Here is a 22,688-nt window from a genome sequence, read left to right on the forward strand (position 1 = left end):
GTTGACCTCCAGCTTAGGTTCAAACTATGTCATTCTGTCAATACCATCTACCTTGATTAGGTTGGGCTTTATACACAACAGGTTATGATCCCAGAGGGATGAAAAGCTTTCCCAAATTAAAAGCAGAAATTTAAAATGAAATACTCATACATTCCTACGCAGTTTCCACTTGATATCCTCAAGGCCCCATGAACTCAAGCTCATGTTGATTGAAAGTGAATGTTTCTTTCTGAGTGTAGCCATCTTACAAATTTAATGGCAGGAGGAAAATAATAAAATGTGTTCTGTGCTTCAATTAGACCTTTTATAACTTGGCACTTGAAAGATGGCAGTGCCAAAGAAAAATCATTAATTCCAAAAAACAGACAAAAAGGACTGTGCAGAAGACAGGCCTCCAGGGCCCAGGGCTTTGGCAGAGCATTTCTTCATACCAACACGGCCTGCCTTGGTCTAGCCTCATTGGGAGTCTTCTCTCATGCTTCATGCTATTTAGATAAACTGTATACTGCATTCATTGATTCTAAAATCCAAAGCAATACAACCATGCTCTTAAGCTTATCCTTATCCAAAGGAGCTATATAAATAACCAACAATAAAATGTTGACTAGCCTTGAAATGCCTATTCATGCACATGAATGATAGATGAAAGAGCGCGCAGACACACAGAGAAATATAGACTTAAAGACACTTCCTTCTACTTTGTGTTTTATAATAGTATGAAACAGACTTGCTCAAGAAGATAAGCACTCCTATGGGCTCAATCCAGATAACTGTGGACACACACACACGCTACCCTAGTACTTTAAGCTGCAAGAGAATAGTGGCTTAGTGATGTCTGGAACACGTGTAGCCCCCTGTGAACCTCTGAACTCATTTTCAAATGATGCAACAGGCTCTGTCAATAACAGAATGTATACGTTAGCTAAGAGTCAAGGGAGCAAGAGATTTCACCCCTCTTGGTCTCCTGCCATACCTAATCTGTCAGCACCAAATCTCAAGCAAGACCACTGCCTTTCTTCCCTGATCCTACTCCTGCAGTTTCACGGTGGCTGAAGACTTAACCAAACCACAGCGGCTGGTTCCATCACTCGTTCATGCTGTTTGACTTCAGCTGAGGCCCGAGCTAATTCTGTCTCAAACTGACTGCCTCTCACTTTCAGAACTGTCAACCCATTTCTGGTCTCCCTTTCAACACCAAATTTTGGAAAGAGTAATTTACAGCCACTGCTTCTGTATCCTTGACAGTTAATCACTCCTTAACTCCTAAATTCTGGCTCCTGCCCTTACCACTCTAATGAAATTATACTCTAAAGCTTGCCAAGGATTTCTCCCAACCAAACACCAAATCTCATGGCATGGTTTCAAACTTCCCCTCCCTAGACTTCTTAGTTTTCCCCACATGGAAGAGTCTCCTCTGGAGACTCTCAGCCCAGATCCTCTATACTTTATCAGCATCTCCCTTTTCTTCTACCTTCACCTGCCCCCACCTCTCCTGGCATTTCGTGGTCTCTTTTCCTTGGTGTTAGCAGTGCTGGTGGCTTCTCCCCTCCCTCTGCTGTCTTTTTAAATTCCAGGTTTTGTGAATAAATTTCTTATCTCTACTATTCTTAGCACTAAACTCTTATTTTCAATGACTGCTACACATCTTCACTTAAGGAGTCTACTAGCACTTCAAAGTCAAATAGCCCAAAGTCAAAACAGCCCAAAATAATCACTTTAACCTTATTCCAACCATCTCTTTCAATGCCCTCCTTGATTCTCTAAATAATTAAGCTTCATTGGTAGTCATGAGGCTCAAACCCTAGCATTATCTCTACTCCAGGTAGTTGCAATTTCTGTCAACTTTACTCTCACAATGCTTTTTGATAGTACCCTCTACTCCATTACCACCAGTCTTGTTCAAAACTTCTATGCATTTCAGCTGCATATGTAAGGCAGCCTCCTAAGTAAAATTCCTACACTCTCGATATCATTAAAGGGAAAAAAGTATTCCTAAGATCCAATTCTGATCATTTGATGAAAGAATATCCCTACATAAATCCTTCAGTGGTTTCTACTGCTCATTAAACACCGTTCAAAGTTCTTGGCATGAACCTAAGGCCTTTTCGGATCTGTTCTTCTACCTTTAAGTTACATTAGCTAGCTTTGCTATCAACTATCCGCTGGTCCTGACTTTTTCTGACTCAACCCTTTTCTTGTGTGTTCTTTAACCTAAAATACCCTTCTTCTCCATGTTTGCCCATTAAATTTTATTCATCTTTCAAGGTCTAACTATCCAGAAACTTTCATACTCAAGTCAGTTGTTCACATATGTGTTCACTCACAATTTTTTTATCTTTGCATCTGCAGAGAGCTTGGTTTCCTGCCTTACATTTAGTAGGGTGGCTAACTTAAACCCACTGTCCTCTTAAGACTCACTTGCTTACTCACTTATTTACTCTACTGTAAGTACGCCTAACCCCAGCTCCTCACAAACACCCATTGCAGTCACTGCTCACATTACCTTAAATTATTCTCCTGACTTCACATTTTATTTTAGTTATCTGAGTACATTCTACTTTTCACTACCAGATTGTTAGCTCTTTAAGATTAGGCACTTTTACTTTTTGGGTACTCATACAACTGGTCCTCTGTGTCTGTGGATGCAAAATCCACAGATAGGGCAGACCAACTGTACTGCACCATTTTACATAAGGGACTTGAGCATCTATGGGTTTTGGTATTTGTGAGAGTCCTGGAACCAAATTCCTACAGACACCAAAGGAACAATGGCATAAGAGCTAGATTGGCAGTTCCCAAAATGTGACCCAAGACCAGCATCAGGACCAGCTGCGATCTTGTTAGACATGCAAATTTCTGGGTCCCACCCTAGACCTGTGAATCAGAAACTCTAGGAAGTGGGCCAGCAATCTATGTTTTAACAGTCTTCCAAGTGATTCTAATGCACACTCACATTTAGTACTGGTGGGAAAGAACTTCTTGATTATAAGCAGCCTTCAATAAAATAAGACATAGCTAAGCTGTTCACTGTCTATCATTTAATATTATATTGGCATATAATTCTCTCGAAACACTAAAAATACGAGTCAGCTATCCATTACTACTTTGTGCTAAGTCAGTTCAGTCATGTCCAACTCTGTGTAACCCTATGGACTGTAGACCTCCAGGCTCCTCTGTCCATGGGGATTCTCTGGGCAATAATACTGGAGTAGGCTGCCAAGCCCTCCTCCAAGCAATCTTCCCAACCCAGAAATCGACCTGTGTCTCTTACGCCTCCTGCACTGGCAGGTGGGTTATTTACCGCTAGCACCACCTGGGAACCCCTTTATCAATACTACTTTACTAATATCTTAAATCTAACTTATACATTTTGAAGGGTTTATTAAAAATTATAAAAATGATAGCATAATATTTTTTGTAAAGTTCAAAGATAAGGTAAGTTTTAGAACTAGTTTTTTAAAAAATAAAAACAAGGAATGGTAATCACAAAATTCAAGATCAGGGTTACATCTGGGGAAAGTAAATGGAAAAGAGGAGAGAAGAAGTACATAAAGAGACCCACGTCACTAGTAACATTTCAGGTGCTGAGTTGGGTAGTGAGTTCACAACATTCGTTACATTACTGAAATTAATTAATCATAGCCAAGCATAGATCAATGGTGATAGTATTTCATGAACTAAAGATTATTAGTTAATCTGATTCTATGTGCTCTGAGATCCACAGAAAAATTTTAAAGAGATAAAAAATATTTGTCACAATATGTCCACAGTATTAACATGATACATGATATATCATTAACATGATATAAACATTATGATGTTTAAAACCTTATGATGTTTAATACCTGTGTGCGATTGAATGCCACTCTTGCAAAGACAGCTTGGGACACACTGGCTCTCTTCAACTCATCTCTGACTTGCTGGTAGATATCTGGAGATACTTCCACAGAGGAGTTGGTTGGCTCCGGCTTAACTGCTCTGGGAATGGGTGGGTGGTTCAAGAACTGCTGGTTGATGGCTTGAGGATGCTGGTGAGCCAGAAGCCGGCTAACGGCAATCTGTTGGTTGATCAGATGGGCCATGGCAATTTGTTGCCTGACAAGTTGTGGACTGAGCTGGGGAGAAAGAAGACCAGGGCTCATGATGGGCTGTAATGCGGGCACTTGGTTTCGGATTGGAGTACTGTGGTGGATTTGGCTATGAGGAGACTGTTCGTTGGTTTTCCCCAGGGAGGCCAGCTGGTTCATATTTGGTAAATGCATTGGACGCTGGCCCAGAACACAATAGTCTGAAAGGTTTTCTCGTTCCACTCTTTCCACTGTTAAGAGATAAAAATGATAATTCGTCATTATCATCATTAGTATAATTTGTTGCATGTACTTTTAAATTATATTTTTGGTATATTAATGAAAAAGATTTTTTTCATACAAAGCTGGAAGACCCAGAGTAAAAGTGAGTCATCTTTTCCTGAAAAAATGTTTCAATAATGGATTTTTCCATAGGTTATGACATGAAAGTAAAAATATTTGCCTTTTTTTAATTTCTAAAAGTAGGCATTTTATTAAATAGCCAAGACAGAAATGGTTACTACAACTTCTAAAACTTCTTAGGTTTCCAAGCTCGATCACCTCTTCATCATCCACTGTGGGTAAAAAAAAAAAAAAAAAAATCTGTTTTCATCTTCTGTAGTTTGTGGTTAATGGTATAGTTCATGGGTATCAGGAAATGACAACAACATCTTCTGCCAAATTAATTGCTATTTCCTAATAAAAATCTCAACTGGAATTCCAGCTGAGCTATTTCAAATCCTGAAAGATGATGCTGTGAAAGTGCTGCACTCAATATGCCAGCAAATTTGGAAAACTCAGCAGTGGCCACAGGACTGGAAAAGGTCAGTTTTCATTCCAATCCCAAAGAAAGGCAATGCCAAAGAGTGCTCAAACTACCACACAATTGCACTCATCTCACATGCTAGTAAAGTAATGCTCAAAATTCTCCAAGCCAGGCTTCAGCAATATGTGAACCGTGAACTTCCAGAGGTTCAAGCTGGTTTTAGAAAAGGCAGAGGAACCAGAGATCAAATTGCCAACATCCACTGGATCATCAAAAAAGCAAGAGAGTTCCAGAAAAACATTTATTTCTGCTTTATTGACTACGCTAAAGCCTTTGACTGTGTGGATGACAATAAATTGTGGAAAATTCTGAAAGAGATGGGAATACCAGACCACCTGACCTGCCTCCTGAGAAACCTATATGCAGATCAGGAAGCAACAGTTAGAACCGGACATGAAACAACCAACTGGTTCCAAATAGGAAAAGGAGTACGTCAAGGCTGTATATTGTCACCCTGCTTATTTAACTCATATGCAGAGTACATCATGAAAAACGCTGGGCTGAAAGAAACACAAGCTGGAATCGATTGCTGGGAGAAATATCAATAACCTCAGATATGCAGATGACACCACCCTTATAGCAGAAAGTAAAAAGGAACTAAAAAGCCTCTTGATGAAAGTGAAAGAGGACAGTGAAAAATTTGGCTTAAAGCTCAGCATTCAGAAAACTAAGATCATGGCATCTGGTCCCATCACTTCATGGGAAATAGATGGGAAAACAGTGGAAACAGTGTCAGACTTTATTTTGGGAGGGCTCCAAAATCACTGCAGATGGTGACTGCAGCCATGAAATTAAAAGACGCTTACTCCTTGGAAGAAAAGTTATGACCAACCTAGATAGCATATTCAAAAGCAGAGACATTACTTTGCTAACAAAGGTCCATCTAGTCAAAGCTATGGTTTTTCCAGTGGTCATGTATGGATGTGAGAGCTCGACTGTGAAGAAAGCTGAACGCTGAAGAATTGATGCTTTTGAGCTGTGGTGTTGGAGAAGACTCTTGAGAGTCCTTTGGACTGCAACGAGATCCAACCAGTCCATCCTAAAGGAGATCAGTCCTGGGTGTTCACTGGAAGGACTGATGCTGAAGCTGAAACTCCAATTCTTCAGCCACCTCATGCGAAGAGTTGACTCACTGGAAAAGACCCTGATGCTGGGAGGGATTGGGGGCAGGGGGAGAAGGGGATGACAGAAGATGAGATGGCTGGATGGCACCACCGACTTGATGGACATGAGTTTGAGTGAACTCCGGGAGATGGTGATGGACAGGAAAGCCTAGTGTGCTGCAATTCATGGGGTCGCAAAGAGTTGGACACGACTGAGCCACTGAACTGAACCGAATAAAAATCTCACATAAATACTATGGAGACATTTATATAAAATGCCCATCTCATAGTATATCCTTTCAACTCCTCACCTGCTATCTTTTCTGTAGGAATGTATCTTTAAGACATGGATATTTTAATGATTGTGATATGCACTAGAATAAGAAAAAGTCTCACAAAATTAATAATATCACCTTGATTTGCCGTTTGTTTGCTAGGACCAATGCATTCTCTTGGCAAAACTCTGTTAGCCTTTAATCTGCTTTCAACATTGCCAGGAGAAATATCAATAATCTTAGATATGCAGATGACACCACCCTTATGGTAGACAGCGAAGAAACTAAAGAGCCTCTTGATGAAAGTGAAAGAGGAGTGAAAAAGTAAGATCATGGCATCCGGTCCCATCACTTCATGGCAAATAGATGCGGAAAACAATGGGAACAGTGAGAGACTATTTTCTTGGGCTCCAAAATCACTGCAGATGGTAACTAAAGCCATGAAATTAAAGGGCATTTGCTCCTTGGAAAAAAAAGCTATGACCAACCTAGATGGCATGTTAAAAAGCAGAGATATTACTTTGCCAACAAAGGCCTGTCTAGTCAAAGCTATGGTTTTTCCAATAGTCATGTATGGATGTGAGAGTTGGACTATAAAGAAAGCTGAGCGCTGAAGAATTGATGCTTTTGAACTGTGGTGTTAGAGAAGACTCTTGAGAGTCCCTTGGACTGCAAGGAGATCCAATCAGTCAATTCTAAAGGAAATCAATCCTGACTACTCATTGAAAGGACTAATGTTGAAGCTGAAACTCCAATACTTTGATCACCTGATGCAAAGAACTGACTCACTGGAAAAGACCCTGATGCTGGGAAAGATTGAAGGCAGGAGGAGAAGGGGATGACAGAGGATGAGATGGTTGGATGGCATCACCGACTCAATGGACATGAATCTGAGTAAGCTCCGGGAGTTGATGATGGACAGGGAAGTGTGACTAAGTGACTGAACTGAAGTGAACTGATTTATGATTAAATAAAATTCTCCCTTTCTCCAGGTTATTTTCCTTATATGTTTTATTGTACTTTAGTAAAGATTTAAGGAATAACTTTGAAAGGGAGAAAAAGGAAAGTATCATATATGTTCAAACATGAGGCAGTCTTTTCTTCCCTCAGGAATATTTCTCAAGAAAAACTCACATAAAAAAAAAAAAAGTCACATCATATCAAATCAAATCCTTATCTAAATCTCTGTATTATATTATTATATAAAGCTAAGGTTTGTTTGGGGAAAACACACTAGGCTGAACCAACCTCTGACTTTGCCAGCCTTAAATGCTTACGGATATAATCTAACAAAAACTGTGTTATGTTGTTGTTTTTATTTTGACACTCTGCTTGTGCTATTCTATGAATATTTCCCCAGGCCTGAACCCAGGCCCTGGCAGTGAGAGCATGTAATACCGACCACGGGGCTGCCAGGGAATTCCCCAAAAACCTGATAAAGCAAAAATTCTACATGGACTTAGTAATTTTTTCTTTCAATTGGAAATGTACATGATTATGCAAAAGTCTGATATAACTTTAAATAAAACTACTTTGAATGATTACATGTTAGAGAGCAGAAAAGTATTCACCTGTAAGACAAATTTTTTAAATAACTGCACCTTTCAGTATGCAAACAGTGCTTGTAAATTGGCACATGGCTTACAGTGATAGAGACATGGCTTACAGTGATAGAGTCATAACTGATCAAAAAAGTACTGAGTCTCACATACTAAGATAACGAACTTATAGCTGCCAGGGGAAAGGGACAGTTAGGGAGTCTGGGATGATTGTGTATACACTGCTATATTTAAAACGGATAACCAGCAAGGACCTATTGCAAAGCACTCTGCTCAATGTTATGTGATAGCCTGGATGGAGAGGGGCTTGGGGGAAAATGGATACATGAATATGCATGGCAGAGTTCCTTCACTGTTGGCCTGAAACTATCACAACATTGCTAACTCACTATACCCTAATACAAAATCAAGTTCAAAAGAAAAAGTACTGAATCTCAAAATACTTAGGCAAAAGTGATGTGTTCTGGAAAACCGGGTGAGATGACTCAAAACAGGGAATTTAGAGATGACAAAGTCACTAGAATCAAATCATACGTAAAGTATTTGAAAAAAATCAATCAAGAAAGTAATATTTCTAAATTAATATTTTATATAACGTGGTTTTTAAATACATACAAGGAAGTAATATCTGATCATTTTATTACATGTCTAAAGGCTTTGTATATTTAAAACTTCTAACCGGTAAAGCACATAGACATCCATATCTTGGGAGCACCTTATATTCAGACATATACAATATTTTTTCATGATTTTTTAAAAAACTGAATGATTGCTTAACTTTCCTATGAACTCCTAAATAAGTCAAAAGTTTACTTCAAACTTCTTTAAGACTTCAATTTATAACTTAATCCTTTCGATGTAACTAATATATTTTGTATTCACCTTTCCTTCAAAAAGTTCAAGGTAAACAAATTATTTTAATCTTATCCTCTAAAGGCAAACATTTTTCGGGTATTGCAATAAGACACACTTAAAATCAAACCAAGCAAATAGTTAAGAGCCTTTGAGCAAGGTAATCTAACACAGTTTTCAAAGGACAGAAGTTGCTATTGTAAGTTCCTCGCTGAAAGAAGTGAAGACGGTATGGAAGAAGGTATTCCATGCAAAGGGAAATCAAAAGAAAGCTAAAGTAGCAATGCTCATATCAGACAAATAGTCTTTAAAATAAAGACTGTTATAAGAGACAAAGAAGGACACTATACAATGATCAAGAGATCAATCTAAAAAGAAGATATAATAGTTGTAAGGGGCTTCCCTGGTGGCTCAGAGGTTAAAGTGTCTACCCTGGGTTCAATTCCTGGGTTGGGAAGATCCCCTGGAGAAGGAAACGGCAACCCACTCCAGTACTCTTGCCTGGAGAATCCCATGGACGGAGGAGCCTGGTGGGCTACAGTCCACGGGGTTGCAAAGAGTCGGACACTGAGCGATTTCACTTTCACTTTCAAATATACATACAACATAGTAGCACCTCAATATATACGGCAAATGCTAACAGCCACAAAAGGAGAAATTAGCACAATAATAGTGGGTGACTTTAACACTCCACTTTTGTCAATGGACAGATCATCCAAACAAAAACTCAATAAGGAAACAAAGGCCTTAAATGTTACATTAGACCAGATGGACTTAACTGAGTTTTATAGACCATTCTATTGAAAAATAACAGAATACACATTTTTCCCAAGTGCACATGGAACATTTCATTCTCCAGGATCAACCATGTGCTGGGCCACAAAGCAAGCCTTGGTAAATTTAAGCAAATTAAAATTGTATCAGGCATCTTTTCTGACCATGTGCTATGAGATTAGAAATAAACTACAAGAAAAAACACTATTTTTAAAAAAACCACTATTAAAAAAAAAAACACACACACAAATAGGTGAAGGCTAAATAAGACATCACTGAACAACCAGTACTCTTGCCTGGAAAATCCCATGGACGGAGGAGCCTGGTGGGCTGCAGTCCATGGGGTTGCTAAGAGTCAGACAAGACTGAGTGACTTCACTTTCACTTTTCACTTTTATGCATTGGAGAAGGAAATGGCAACCCACTCCAGTGTTCTTGCCTGGAGTATCCCAGGGATGGAGGAGCCTGGTGGGCTGCCGTCTATGGGGTCGCACAGAGTCGGATACTACTGAAGCAACTTAGCAGCAGCAGGGAACAGCTAATGAATCATTGAAGAAATCAAAGAGGAAACAAAGTATCTGGAAACAAATGAAAATGAAAGCACAATGATCCAAAACCTATGGAATGCAGCAAAAGCAGTTCTAAGAAGAAAGTAAAGCAATACAATCTTACCTCAGGAAACAAGAAAAATCTCAAATAACAACCAAACCTTACACCTAAAGCAACTAGAGAAAAACAAACAAAAAACCTAAAGTTAGCATAAAGAAAAAAAAAAAGCATAAAGATCAGAGCAGAAATAAATGAAACAGAAAGAAGACAGTAGCAAAGAGCAATGAAACTAAAAGTCGGTTCTTTGAAAAGCTAAACAAAATTGATAAACCTTTAGCCAGACTCATCAAGAAAAAAAAGAGAGAGGACTAAAATGAATAAAACTAGACATGAAAAAGGAGACTTTACAACTGACACCACAGAAATACAAAAGATCATAAGAGATTTCCACAAGCAACTGTATGCCAATAAAATGGACAACCTGAAAGAAATGGACAAATTCTTAGAAAGTTACAAGCTCCCAAGACTGAATTAGGAAGAAATAGAAAACAGTAACAGACCAATCACAAGCACTGAAACTCCCAACAAACAAAAGTCCTGGATGGCTTCACAGGTGAATTCTATCAAACATTTAGAGAAGGGCTAACACCCATCCTTCTGAAAAGGTTCCATAAATTGCAGAGGAAGGAAAACTCCCAAACTCATTTTACAAGGCCACCATCACCCTTATACCAAAATCAGACAAAGGTACTACCAAAAAAAAAAAAAAAGATTATAAGCCAAATATCACTGATGAATATAGATGCAAAAGTCCTCAACAAAATACTAGCAATCTGAATCCAATCAAGTGGGATATATCCCTGGGAAGCAAGGATTTTTCAATATCCACAAATTAATCAATGTGATACTCCACATCAATAAATGAAGAACAAAGTTTCCAGAGCAAAGTCATACTTTTCAGGCAGAAATACTTGCCCTCAGACATTCAATTCACTTTTGTTTGCTTGCTTTTTAATTCAGCCAAAATAAAGGCAACTTCAAGTTAGCAAATTATGTTTTCAGGTACTTAAGAAGTAGACATTATATTCATTTCTTTTTCTACTAAAAAAAAAAGAAATATCCTATTAATGTAAACATTCTTTGATCAAAAGCTAATTTTCCAAAATGTCACTATTTTCATTTTTCAGTACTTAATTACATTGAGTTACTTTCTTGAGCTCTGTGAAATCTCTATGAAATTGGTGCAATAAGAATCAGAATAATACCAGTCCATATTCCTTTAAGATTCAGTCAGTTCAATTCAGTTGCTCAGTCATGTCCGACTCTCTGAGACCCCATGGACTGCAACACGCCAGCTTCCCTGTCCATTACCAACTCCCAGAGTTTACTCAAACTCATCTGCATTGAGTCGGTGATGCCATCCAACTATCTCATTCTCTGTCATCCCCTTTTCCTCCTGCCTTCAATCTTTCCCAGCACCAGGGTCTTTTCTAATGAGTAAGTTCTTCGCATCAGATGCGAAGATTCCTTTGCATCCTTTAAGATTATACATAATAATTCCCCTTTTCTAATGAGTTCCCAGATCCTTATAATTTCATATAGTTTAGAACAGTGACTGAGGAAGTATCTTTTTAGTGACATGTGGGCACACCATGAAGTACTAAGTCATTAGCAAACCATAATGAAGGCATTGCAAATTCAAATGTCTACACAGCCAGGTAGAGCACAACAGCCAGAAAGCCAGCCACAGAGATACTAGGAGAGAAAGTCTTCCAGTCCAAAGAGAGTAGTCACTACCTTGACTCAGCCGGTTGTCTTTCTCATATTGTCATTTCTTTAGATGTTTTTTCCAAAAATAATATATCTTTTTAAAATCTGGATTTTTGCAGGATAGCTCCTAAATTTAGGAACTGGCAAATAACTCCATTTTCAAAACACAAGAAAAGCCAAACAAAATACTTCTGAAAACTAGGTCCTGCCCATACCACAGGTTACCAGTGTTAAAATTTTACCTATGAGAATAAAGATACTCTCTATGTTGTTAAAGATGTTAAGGCAGACCTTATTCAGGAGCATCACAACAGGTATATGGACCACTGCAATGGGCTATTACAGTCGGGGAAAGAGACTGGGCCCAACTCCATAAACAGCATAAGAAAGTGGGAATTTACAGCCAAGGAACAGACTGGGAGTCAGAGGTGGAAAATAACCAAAAGGAAACGTCATGATCAAGAGGGATTCTGGCTAAACTGACCTAACAGGATTCTTTGCTGAAGACAGGCCAGGGTGATCAGACATCACCTAGGGGATGTTAGAGGATGAGAAACCCGATAAGAATGAGATATTGAGGCTGATCAGATATTAAGCGGGTTCTGGCTAAACTGACTTAGCAGGGTTCTCATAAAGCTGGATTTTACAAGGAAGTGCACAGATGGGCCTAGGAAAAGGTTCAAGAGCTTGTCTTAAACTGGTCAAGGAATGAGGCTTCATCAACATTTCCTGGGCCTTGACAGCTCTATCAATAAAAGTCAAATTCTTTACCTCAAATAATAAAGAAAAAAAATCATCATACCAACTTTAAAAATGCCTGAAAATCAAGTGATCCCCAACAGGCTTCATTTTTACTGACCAAGGCAGTTCATGGTTTCAGGAGTGGTTTGCATAGCTTTTGTCAAATCTGAAAAACATTTTCTTCTGCTGCCACTCTTTTACAAATAATATCAGAATAATATTTTAGCCTCTTATGTCACAGCAGGTGAAATACAAATACTTGAAAGAAAAAAGTCAGAGGAGCATCACAATGTACCAGACAACCTGAAAAGTAAGCTTGAACATTCATTACTTTTCTCTCTTCTTTCTGACCTCCCTTCCGTCCTTCCTTTCATTCCTCTCTCCCTTCTTCCCTCTCTTCTTCCCCTTTTCTTTCTTTTTAAATTATTTGAAAATAATCATAGTGACTAAAATGTAGACCTAACAGCAGTGCCTGATTCTGTATTTTGCTTTTTCACTCTGATAGAAAGTATCAGGTTGTTGCTGCTGCTGCTAAGTCGCTTCAGTCGTGTCCAACTCTGTGCGACCCCATAGACGGCAGCCCACCAGGCTCCTCCGTCCCTGGGATTCTCCAGGCAAGAACACTGGAGTGGGTTGCCATGTCTTTCTCCAACGCATGAAAGTGAAGAGTGAAAGTGAAGTCACTCAGTCGTGTCCGACTCTTAGCGACCCCATGGTCTGCAGCCTATCAGGCTTCTCCACCCATAGGATTTTCCAGGCAAGAGTACTGGAGTGGGTCGCCATTGCCTTCTCTGAAATATCAGGTTAAGCCTGTGTTAAATTAAACCAAGACCAAAGGTAAGCCCTGGTTCTAAGGGCTCATCTTATCTTTACAATACTTAGCCATGGATCAGAAATCCTAAAAAACATGAAGAATACAATGGAGTGCTGCCTCTCGTTACAAAATGTGAGCAATGCTCACATTCATAACAAAATATATCCTGAATAAAGCCAAAATGCTTACTTATTAAAGAGACATTAAAAATACAACTGCTTTCAGAGTTTTACATCAGAGCTGCAATTTAATTCACAGTGAATTTGATTCTACTGTTGCCAAAGTCCCTAAAGGTAATTTGTGGAATGGGAAGTGCCTGGGAAGAAATGATGTTCCCAGCTTAAAGTACAAGTCCCCAGCATGTGGCAAGTGGGGCTGAAACGCTGCTATGTTTAGTAACAGAGCAGCTTTCTGTAGCTGTTTTAACCTCTGGAGAAGGGTCCCAGTCCTCGGGCCTTGCAGGTGGGTAGTTCAGATCTGGAGTCTGCTCAAGTTTCTGAGAAACTCACAGTTCCTGGAGGATCTTGCTAATTCCTTTGAACTTCCTGGGACTCAGTGAAAATAACAAAAACTGGGAACTACTATCTAACCATCCTCTGAGCTTCTGGGGTTGTATACAACTCCAAGTAGATGTCCTAACCAAGAGCACCCTATGAATATTAGCTATTCAATGCCCAAGACTGCTGGCTATGATAGGTTATTCACAGTCAAGAAAGTTGCACTCCTCCCCAGGGATTTATCTGCATTACAATGAAAAGGTATTTGGTTAAAATAAAAAAAAAATCTCATTTTATTTCATGCAATTTCACAGTACATCCAGGAAGTCAAGTGTCTAAGAATCACAAATCCCTGACATATACATATATATTTTAGAAGGTTGCAGAAACATTTTCAATGCTCAAAAAATATATGTCTATATGTAAATCTTGTCATATTCCTATCTGGCACTTAATTTTTTATTATAATGTCTTTATTGCAGTTTGGGGTAAATATGTTTTCAGCTATTGGGAAAGATGTACGGCATAAAAGTTAACCGCAGAGATTTCTAAGTCAGACTGCCAGGGCTTAAATCTCAGCTTGCCCATTTGGTAGATATGTGACTATGGATAGGTTACTTAACTTCCTTGTGCCTTAGGACATTTATTGTGGGTTCAAAAGTATGCCTACCTTGAAGGATTATTGTGCAGATTAAATGAATTAATATATGTCAACACTTAGAACAGTACCTGGGACTGTGTAGTGTTTATCATTACTATTAATATCCACCTTATTTGTGTGTCTGTCTGTGTGTGTGTGTGTGTTGTACATTGCACATTTCGGGTCTGTGTCAAAGATATTAAAAATATGGTCCTATGAAACATCAAAATTTATATTTCGTGGAAACTGTTAGAAATACAAATTCAGAATCTCTTCTAGTTTTTATGTATACCAAATTTCCAATTCTTATGTAAAGTTTGAGAATCAGTGCCTATATCATTTTTGCTTTTACTTACTGTCTTTTGAGAGTACACAAGATACAGCTGCCAGGTGATTTTTATGTATTCTGAAATTTGAGAATCCTGTTCTGTATTGTCCAGGCTTTTACGTTGTCTTTTGAGATTATGCAAGACATTTATAACCGTCATATTTCTTTTTTTTCTCTAAACCCTAATGACATTAAGGATTCAATCTTACTGAATTTTCACTATATTATTAAAGTTAGTTAAGTGGTAAGTATTAATCGTGTCTGACTCTTTGTGACCCTGTGGACTATAGCCCGCCAGGCTCCTCTGTCCATGGAATTCTTCAGACAAGAATACTGAAGTGGGTAACCATTCCCTTCTCCAGAGGATCTTCTCGATCCAGGGATCAAACCCAGGTCTCCTGCATTGTAGGCAGATTCTTTACAGTCTGAATCACCAGAAAAGCCCTCACTATATTATAAATGTATCAAAACATTTTGAATTTTCTTCTCTATGATGCATCTTTAGTTTTTGTTGATGATCATATTATACTAAAGAAGCACTGACTGGACCTGACATTAGAAAACTGCACTCAAATCTACATTCTAATTCTTACTAGCTCTGAGACCTCCTTTTGAGCAAGTTGGAGATTTTTCTGGATCTTAGTTTTATTATAGGGAAAATATCATTATCTTAGAATTGTAAGGGTAAATTTTAGATGATCAGTATCTACATGAAAGGTCTTTGTTAAATGTTACTGTACATTTCAGAAAATGTCTATATAATTATGATTAACAGATTAGCTTTGCCATTTCAAAATTAGGACATTCTGACCATTCTGACCTGATTAGGACATTCTGACCAGTGTCTGCTGTTTCCCAAGGGTCATCTGAAGAATTGCAACTTTTCCTTTGGTTTAGGTAACAATGGCACGTTACATCATACTGCTTTTTAAAACAAATCACTACAGCTTAAAAGAATTCATTGTCAATTTAGAATCATATGCTTCATAGCACTTGCAGGAATGTGTTAGATTTAGCTTCTCCAAATGAGGCTTAATAGTTCATATCTTGACTTTCAAATTAGGAGACAGCAGAATAGATGGGAAATAAAATGACAACCTCCCAACTCTGGAAATTAAATTTATAGGAATACTATATAAATACAGCTTTAAGTTTCAAAAATTACTATAAATAAAAAATGGAAAGAAAACTTGAGGAATAAAACATGCTTTAAATATATACAAGTTATATTCACATTAAACACAAAAAAGAAGAAAAGGGTCCTACAGTATTTTTTTTTAATTGAAGAATGAAAGTAATAGTCACTCAGTCATGTCTGAGTCTTTGTGACCCCATGGACTGTAGCCCACCAGGCTTCTCTGTCTATGGGATTTTCCAGACAAGAACACTAGAGTGGGATGCCATTCCCTTCTTCAGGGGATCTTCCCAACCCAGTGATCGAACCGGGCTCTCCAGCATTGCAGGCACACTCTTTACCACCTGAGCCACGAGGAAAGCCCCAACTGAAGAATAGTTGATTTACAATATTGTGTTGGTTTGATGCATACAACAAAGTGAATCACTTATACATACATGTGTATATATCTATATTATTTTTCCAATTATTTTCCATTATAGTTAATTACACGATGTTGAATATAGTTCTCTGTACTATACAGTAAATCTTTGTTGTTTTACACACAGAGAGAACTAAAAGAAACATAGGGGCTTCCTGGATGACTCAGCAGTAAAGAATTCGCCTGCAATGCAGGAGATGCAGGAGATGTGGGTTTGATCCCTGGGTCAGGAAGATCCCCTGGAGGAGGAAATGGCAACCCACTCAGTATTCTTGCCTGGAAAATCCCATGGATGGAGAACCCTGGCAGGCTACAATCCAAAGGGCGGCAAAGAACCTGACACAACACGACCGAGCAAGAGCATGCATGCAAAAGAAACACACAAACACACACAATAGCTTTTTTTTTTTCAGCCTATTGCTTCTCTGTTAGGTTTCATTGTTTTATTTCTTCTATCTGCTATAGATGCTATAAAGAGTAAACCCAGAAAAATTTTAGTCTCCAAATATACTCAAGTGACTTTATGCCCCAAAGTATACTCTCTGAAGAGGATTTATGAGCAAAAGGTGAAGCCATATACACAGAGTTATCTGCTAATCAAAGCGAGATGGCATAGGATAGGTGCAAAGAAGAGCAAACTGGGGTTTTTAAAGCCTAAGTTCTAACTAGCTGGGGGATTTGGGGATGATCTGCAAAATGAGAAAGATTACCTGTAAACTGGTTTTAAAGCAACCTTCCAGGTTACTCATCTAATAGCATATTAAAGAGTATTGTTGCTAGGATTTTCAAAGCAATTCTCTTGCAATATTTGCTTCTGTTTTTTGACTCCTTGGCAAAAATTAAGACTTAACTCAAGATATCTCTCTTTGGGAAACTCCCCAATGCAACAACAGTAGTTTAGTAGTTTATACACTGGTAATAACAGCAGATGTAGTATTGCTCTTGCAAGTTTGTCAACACTGCTTAAAAGACTGATAGTTTTTTCCAGAAACATGAACCAAGTGTTTCAATGCAAACCTTAACAAAATTGCCTTTGAGAAAGAAGCCCTAGGGTTTTGTCCATACTTATAATGAGTAGAAAGCAATGAATTGGGTAAAAGGCTTTGCACTGAGAAATTTCTGGAATTTCTGGCCTATGGATTTTTCCTTAAACCATTAAGGTGCTTATGCAAATATAAACAGATTAGCAAGAATGAGTGCTAATGGATTCCATAATAAGCTAACACTCTAAGTACTCACCAGAACAAATCCTGGAAACCCTGGATAGAAGAGTACAGCCAAATAAAAATTTGGGTGGGGGGAGTGAAGAATAATTCATTTCTCTGTGACTCCTTCAGCCTCAGAAAGTACTCTGGAAGCAATTCTACAAGGTAAGACAAAGGCTGACCATGTGGCACTCTTGGTAGAAAAGTTGCCAATCAAATCAATAGTTTGGAATGGGTCCTCACATCTTGAGCACAGGGAAAAGATATTCTTGAGCATACCACTGCTGTGGATTTCCAAACCTCCACCCCAAGATTCTTGCTCCTTCAATCCTAACCCCCAAACCTTGTATCCTAATTTTAAGGATAACAATCCTGTCTAATACCAGAGAAGTCAGATAACTTGTTCAAGGTCAAATAGTCCAAATGTAGACAAATCTTTAGGAAAAATTAAAATGATTAGAGCTACTGGCTTTGGTCTTATAAGCATAATAAACAAATCACAGGGCCAGTGAAAACTAATGTTTGTTAGTTTTTTCTCTTTTTCTGCATAACTCAAAGTGAAGTTCTCAGGGACTAAATGTTTCACAAGTACTTTTGTTGTATTTCCTTTAGAGAAAAATATTTTTATTCTTAGTGTATTGCAGATAACTTCAAGCCTTCTACCATTTATATAGTAGTTGAGGTACTGAGCTAACCCTTAACACATCACTGTCATTTAATTCTCAAATAAAAATTATATCACATAGATATTATTACGCCATTTTATTGAAGAAGTTGAAGCTCAGGGGAAAAAAAGGAAAAACAACAATAAAGCAAGTAACAGAACTCAAACCTATGTCTTTAGGATCTTAAAGCCTCTGTCCCACTGCTTATGCTAAACTGCCCAACTTGGGGCATGTGGCTGCTATTCATTTTGGGGTTTAAGTCAGGACTTAATCAACTTTCCAACAGACAAGTCCTGCTTTCTGTTTGTACATGTGCGTGCAGGTGCGCATGTGGTCCATACACGCAGAGGTGACAGGATGAGTGGCTGAGTTAGCTGAATGGTAGCGGCTCTCCCTGCAGGCTACACTCTGCACCCTGTAAACCCTCCTGATGCGACAGACTGCAGAAGACAGTCAGTTCTGAACGGTGAGGAAATGACTGATTTTTTTCAACTGCATGAGCTAATCACTAAAATAGGATTATTCACATTTGCTTTTTGTTTTAATTCATAGGATAGAATCTATCAACTACTTTGTACTTATTTATTAGTCAGCTACTATGTATCAGGTCCTTGAGAGTCCCTTGGACTGCAAGGAGATCAAACCAATCAATCCTAAAGGAAATCAACCCTGAATATTCATTGAAGGGACTGATGCTGAAGCTGAAGCTTCAATACTTTGGCCACCTGCTATGAACAGCCAACTCACTGGAAAAGACCCTGATGCTGGAAAAGACTGAAGACAAAAGGAGAAGAGAATAGCAGAGGATAAGATGGTTGGATAGCATCACCAATTCAATGGACATGAACTTAGGGGAACTCCAGGAGCTGGTGAGGGACAGGGAGGTCTAGAACGTCACAAAGAGTCAGACATGACTTAGCAATAAACAACAACACATACCAGTTATGATGACAGCCCCTACAGATATAGTACTGAATAATACTAGCTTGAAAGAGCTCTATCTATAGATTTGCTTCAGACAGTTTAACAGCTTGGTACACAGAAATGGACCTGTAGCAACTGCCTGTGATATAAGATGCATTTCTATTTGATGATGAAACATAGCTCCTTTAATCCCTATTTTGTTGTTATTAGCAACTCATTCTAGTCATCTGTAATATAAATTTGCACTCACTATATTTATTTTCATGAATCCTCCCATTCTTTTACTTTTGTTGCTGCCAAAAAGCTTTATCCCCAAATGAGTGCCATCAGCATGGATTCCCTCCTGTCTGATGACACATGAATCACACAACTGAGAGCTTTTGCAAGTACTCTTTTTAAGCTCTGTAACTATGAAGTATTCATTTGAAACAAAAAATAAAATGGGGTATGCACACTCATATAACATGGTAATAACTTGAGAATCTCAGGAAATCACAATAAATTCACATCAATGAACTACTATATGAAATTGGTGACATACAATTCTAACCTATGTAAATGGCAATTACATCTGATTCAACCTGATATTTATTTAGACTCCTCTCTCTGAACTGGGCTACACATCAGCATTAAAAAGCCCTACTGTCTACTCAAAGTCTTTAACTGAGTTAATTTTTTTTTAATGTAAACATAACACTAATTTTCCTGACAAACCAGAACAGCATCATGTCTGCCAATACGGAACATGCCCAATCACTGAAAATACTTGTGATTTATTCTTAGTCAATAACTGTAGGTCCAAAGTCAATTTGTTATATAAAAACTGCTTTTTTGTTAACACCAACATAGACACAATTTCAAGAGCTAAAGCCAATATTCCATATATACCAGATATAAATCCCACACCACTGGAAATTAAAAACAAAACTATAACCAGAAGAGTTCACTAAATATAATTAAAGAAAATATTAGGAGTCTGAAAGGGCTGAAGGGCAAAAAAAAAAAAAAAAAAGCTAAGTCTTTTAGGATTATGAAACCTAAAGTTTTTTTTTTTTTCCTCTAAATTTGTTAAAGAGAATCTGTCTCTGGATTGAGAATTCGCTTGCAAAGTCTCTGCCTAGAGCAAGATATTCAGAGCCAACTTGTTAACTCCTAATAAAACAAGGCTTGGAAGGAAAATGCTTCCAGCCCATAAGCAAAGTGTACCAGCCGGCATTGTGATAATACCCCAAATGATTGGTTTTCTTAGGTATATTTTCCCCTTATTATCAACTTCCTTTTTCCATCATACTAAGATCCACAAAAAAATATATATCTACCATAAAGCAACTTGAACCTGAACACCTTTGTATTTTGACAATAAAAGGCCATACAGGACCCATTATGCTCCATGGAAAAAGTGAGCATTGCCCACCTTTACTGCATCAGAACACTATTGTTCCTTTTGGTGTCAAATGATGCTTTATCATAGTTTGATAACACTGGTCATTTCAAATATTCCTACAGCTTTCTGAATAGGTTAATGTTACCTATATATAATGATATTTTGATTTTCACTCTTTGTTTTAATCTGAAACCATAATTTCAGGGGTAAATTGACACATGATTTAAAAAATCACATTTTAGAAACGCAACAGTATTGTTCAGGAGTATTTTTCTTTACTTTAACCTATTAAGGAAATGTTCATCAAAGAACCTATCAACCCATAATTCATTCTTTTCCACTGGCCATTCTCTTTGATTTCATAGGACTTAAATGTTTGGGGCTGTTATTTTTAGTAAACTATTCAATAAACTAGCTGGAAATACCTCCAAGGGATGTTTTTCTTAGGCTACATAAATGGTCTCTAATTTTTATTTAATAAAGGTGTTACTGTCTCTTTCAGTGGAATTAATTAACAGTTGTTAAATCTTTAGCTCAAAAAGTAATTAACAGAAAAAGAGAATGAGCTTAACTGATAACTAATTTGCTAAGGATATTTGTAATATGAATTAAACAAGCAAAAATTTTCTTTTTTCTCTCAATTGAGACATCCAATAGCAAATAAGATTAGTCACAATATAACATGCAAAAATAAAACTGTTCTAAGTGTGTATGTTCAAATAAATTTATCTATATTAAATTAAATTCTATTAATATTTACTAAGTATCTACAATACTCAAAGTCCTATGTTCACAGGGCTTGGAGAAGGTAACAAAATGGATGAGTCCTACAGATGTTCTTTCACGGAATTTTTGGTCTAAGAGGGAGACTATTCAAGAACCGAACTTACTACTAACATGGAACTTAGAAGGTGACAGCCTGAAAGGACAAATGTTAGAACTCATAGCCTGACTTGTATTCCAGATGATTCTAGATTTATGTCCATTCCTAAGGGAGTTCAGAAGTTCAAGGTCAGATAATTTCAAATTCTTGCACAGGGTAAGAACAGTGAGTTCAACAACTATCTACCATAGACAGTTGGTGGTCCTAGCATTCTGTATTTAAGAGCTTCGAGCACCTTGCAAACCTAAGCACTTTTCTGTTTTAACTCTGTAAATCATCTGAGGAAACACAAATAACAATTTTCATTTACTCAATCAAGAGACCAAGAGAATTCTGACTTCAACCTACTGGTTCCCCCAAAATAAGAGGATGTCACCACACTCATAACAGATTTTAAATCTGGATATTTGCTAGTCGGCATACAATAGCTCTCATTTCACAACTCTGTGGTATCTTCATCAGGCACCATCAGATCTATCTTTGTTTTCGCTTTTGTTTCTTGGCAAGACAAATGGAAATCTGAAACTACGAAAAATCTAAAGTTTGTGAAAAGAAAAGCTAAGAATTCGAGACCAGAACCACAACCTTTAACCACATCATCCCAATTCAACTCCTTGTTTCTCTCTGTTTCCCAAACATATTTGGTCCAGAGCCTATTTCAGAGTTCCCCACCAAGCCCCCGTCCCAACCATTCTCTCCCTCACTGCTAGATAATCAGAACATAATGGCCTCCTCTGGCTCCATCCTCTTTCTCCTGAGTATCAGAGTAGGGGTGGAAGTACGTGTTGCCCTCACGCCTGATGCTGCAGTTAGCTTCTCTTACATCCTTTCATCACTCAGTCGCTATCTGCGCCCTCACTTCCTTATAACCTTCCATCTCTGATGTATATAACTTCTCTTCATTTTCACATGACAAGGAAATAGCTCCCTCCAATGTCACTATGGTCCCTTTTTTGCCAAAGCTAAGAGCTTCCAGGGGCTTCCTAGGTAGCTGAATGGTAAAGAATCTACCTGCCAAAGCAGCAGATGCAAGAGACATAAGTTCGATCCCTGTGTTGAAAAGATCTCCTGGAGAAGAAGATGGCAACCCACTCCCGTACTCTTGCCTGAAGAATCCCATGGACAGAGAAGCCTGGAGGGCTACAGTCCATGGGGGTCACAAAAGAGTTGGACACGACTAAGTGACTAAACAACAGCAAGGGCTTCCAATCTCCTCTTCTCCTTCTCTTGCCCCTGTCCCCCTTGATAATGTTTCTCCACTGGTAACCCATCTTCC

The 22,688-nt window shown here is 38.1% G+C and overlaps 1 protein-coding gene across 2 annotated transcripts in view; it reads right to left on the reverse strand.

The window, feature by feature from the left end:
• The window catches only part of SATB2 (SATB homeobox 2), a 200,715-nt gene that overhangs the window by 70,046 nt on the left and 107,981 nt on the right, over window positions 1–22,688 (reverse strand). For both annotated transcript variants that reach the window (XM_069574480.1, XM_069574479.1), the window contains exon 7: window positions 3,846–4,318. In XM_069574480.1, coding sequence (XP_069430581.1) covers window positions 3,846–4,318 — 473 coding nt within the window. The remainder of the gene's footprint in view (window positions 1–3,845; window positions 4,319–22,688) is intronic.

Source organism: Ovis canadensis, chromosome 2 (assembly GCF_042477335.2).
Source record: "Ovis canadensis isolate MfBH-ARS-UI-01 breed Bighorn chromosome 2, ARS-UI_OviCan_v2, whole genome shotgun sequence".
Lineage (NCBI taxonomy): Eukaryota > Metazoa > Chordata > Mammalia > Artiodactyla > Bovidae > Ovis > Ovis canadensis.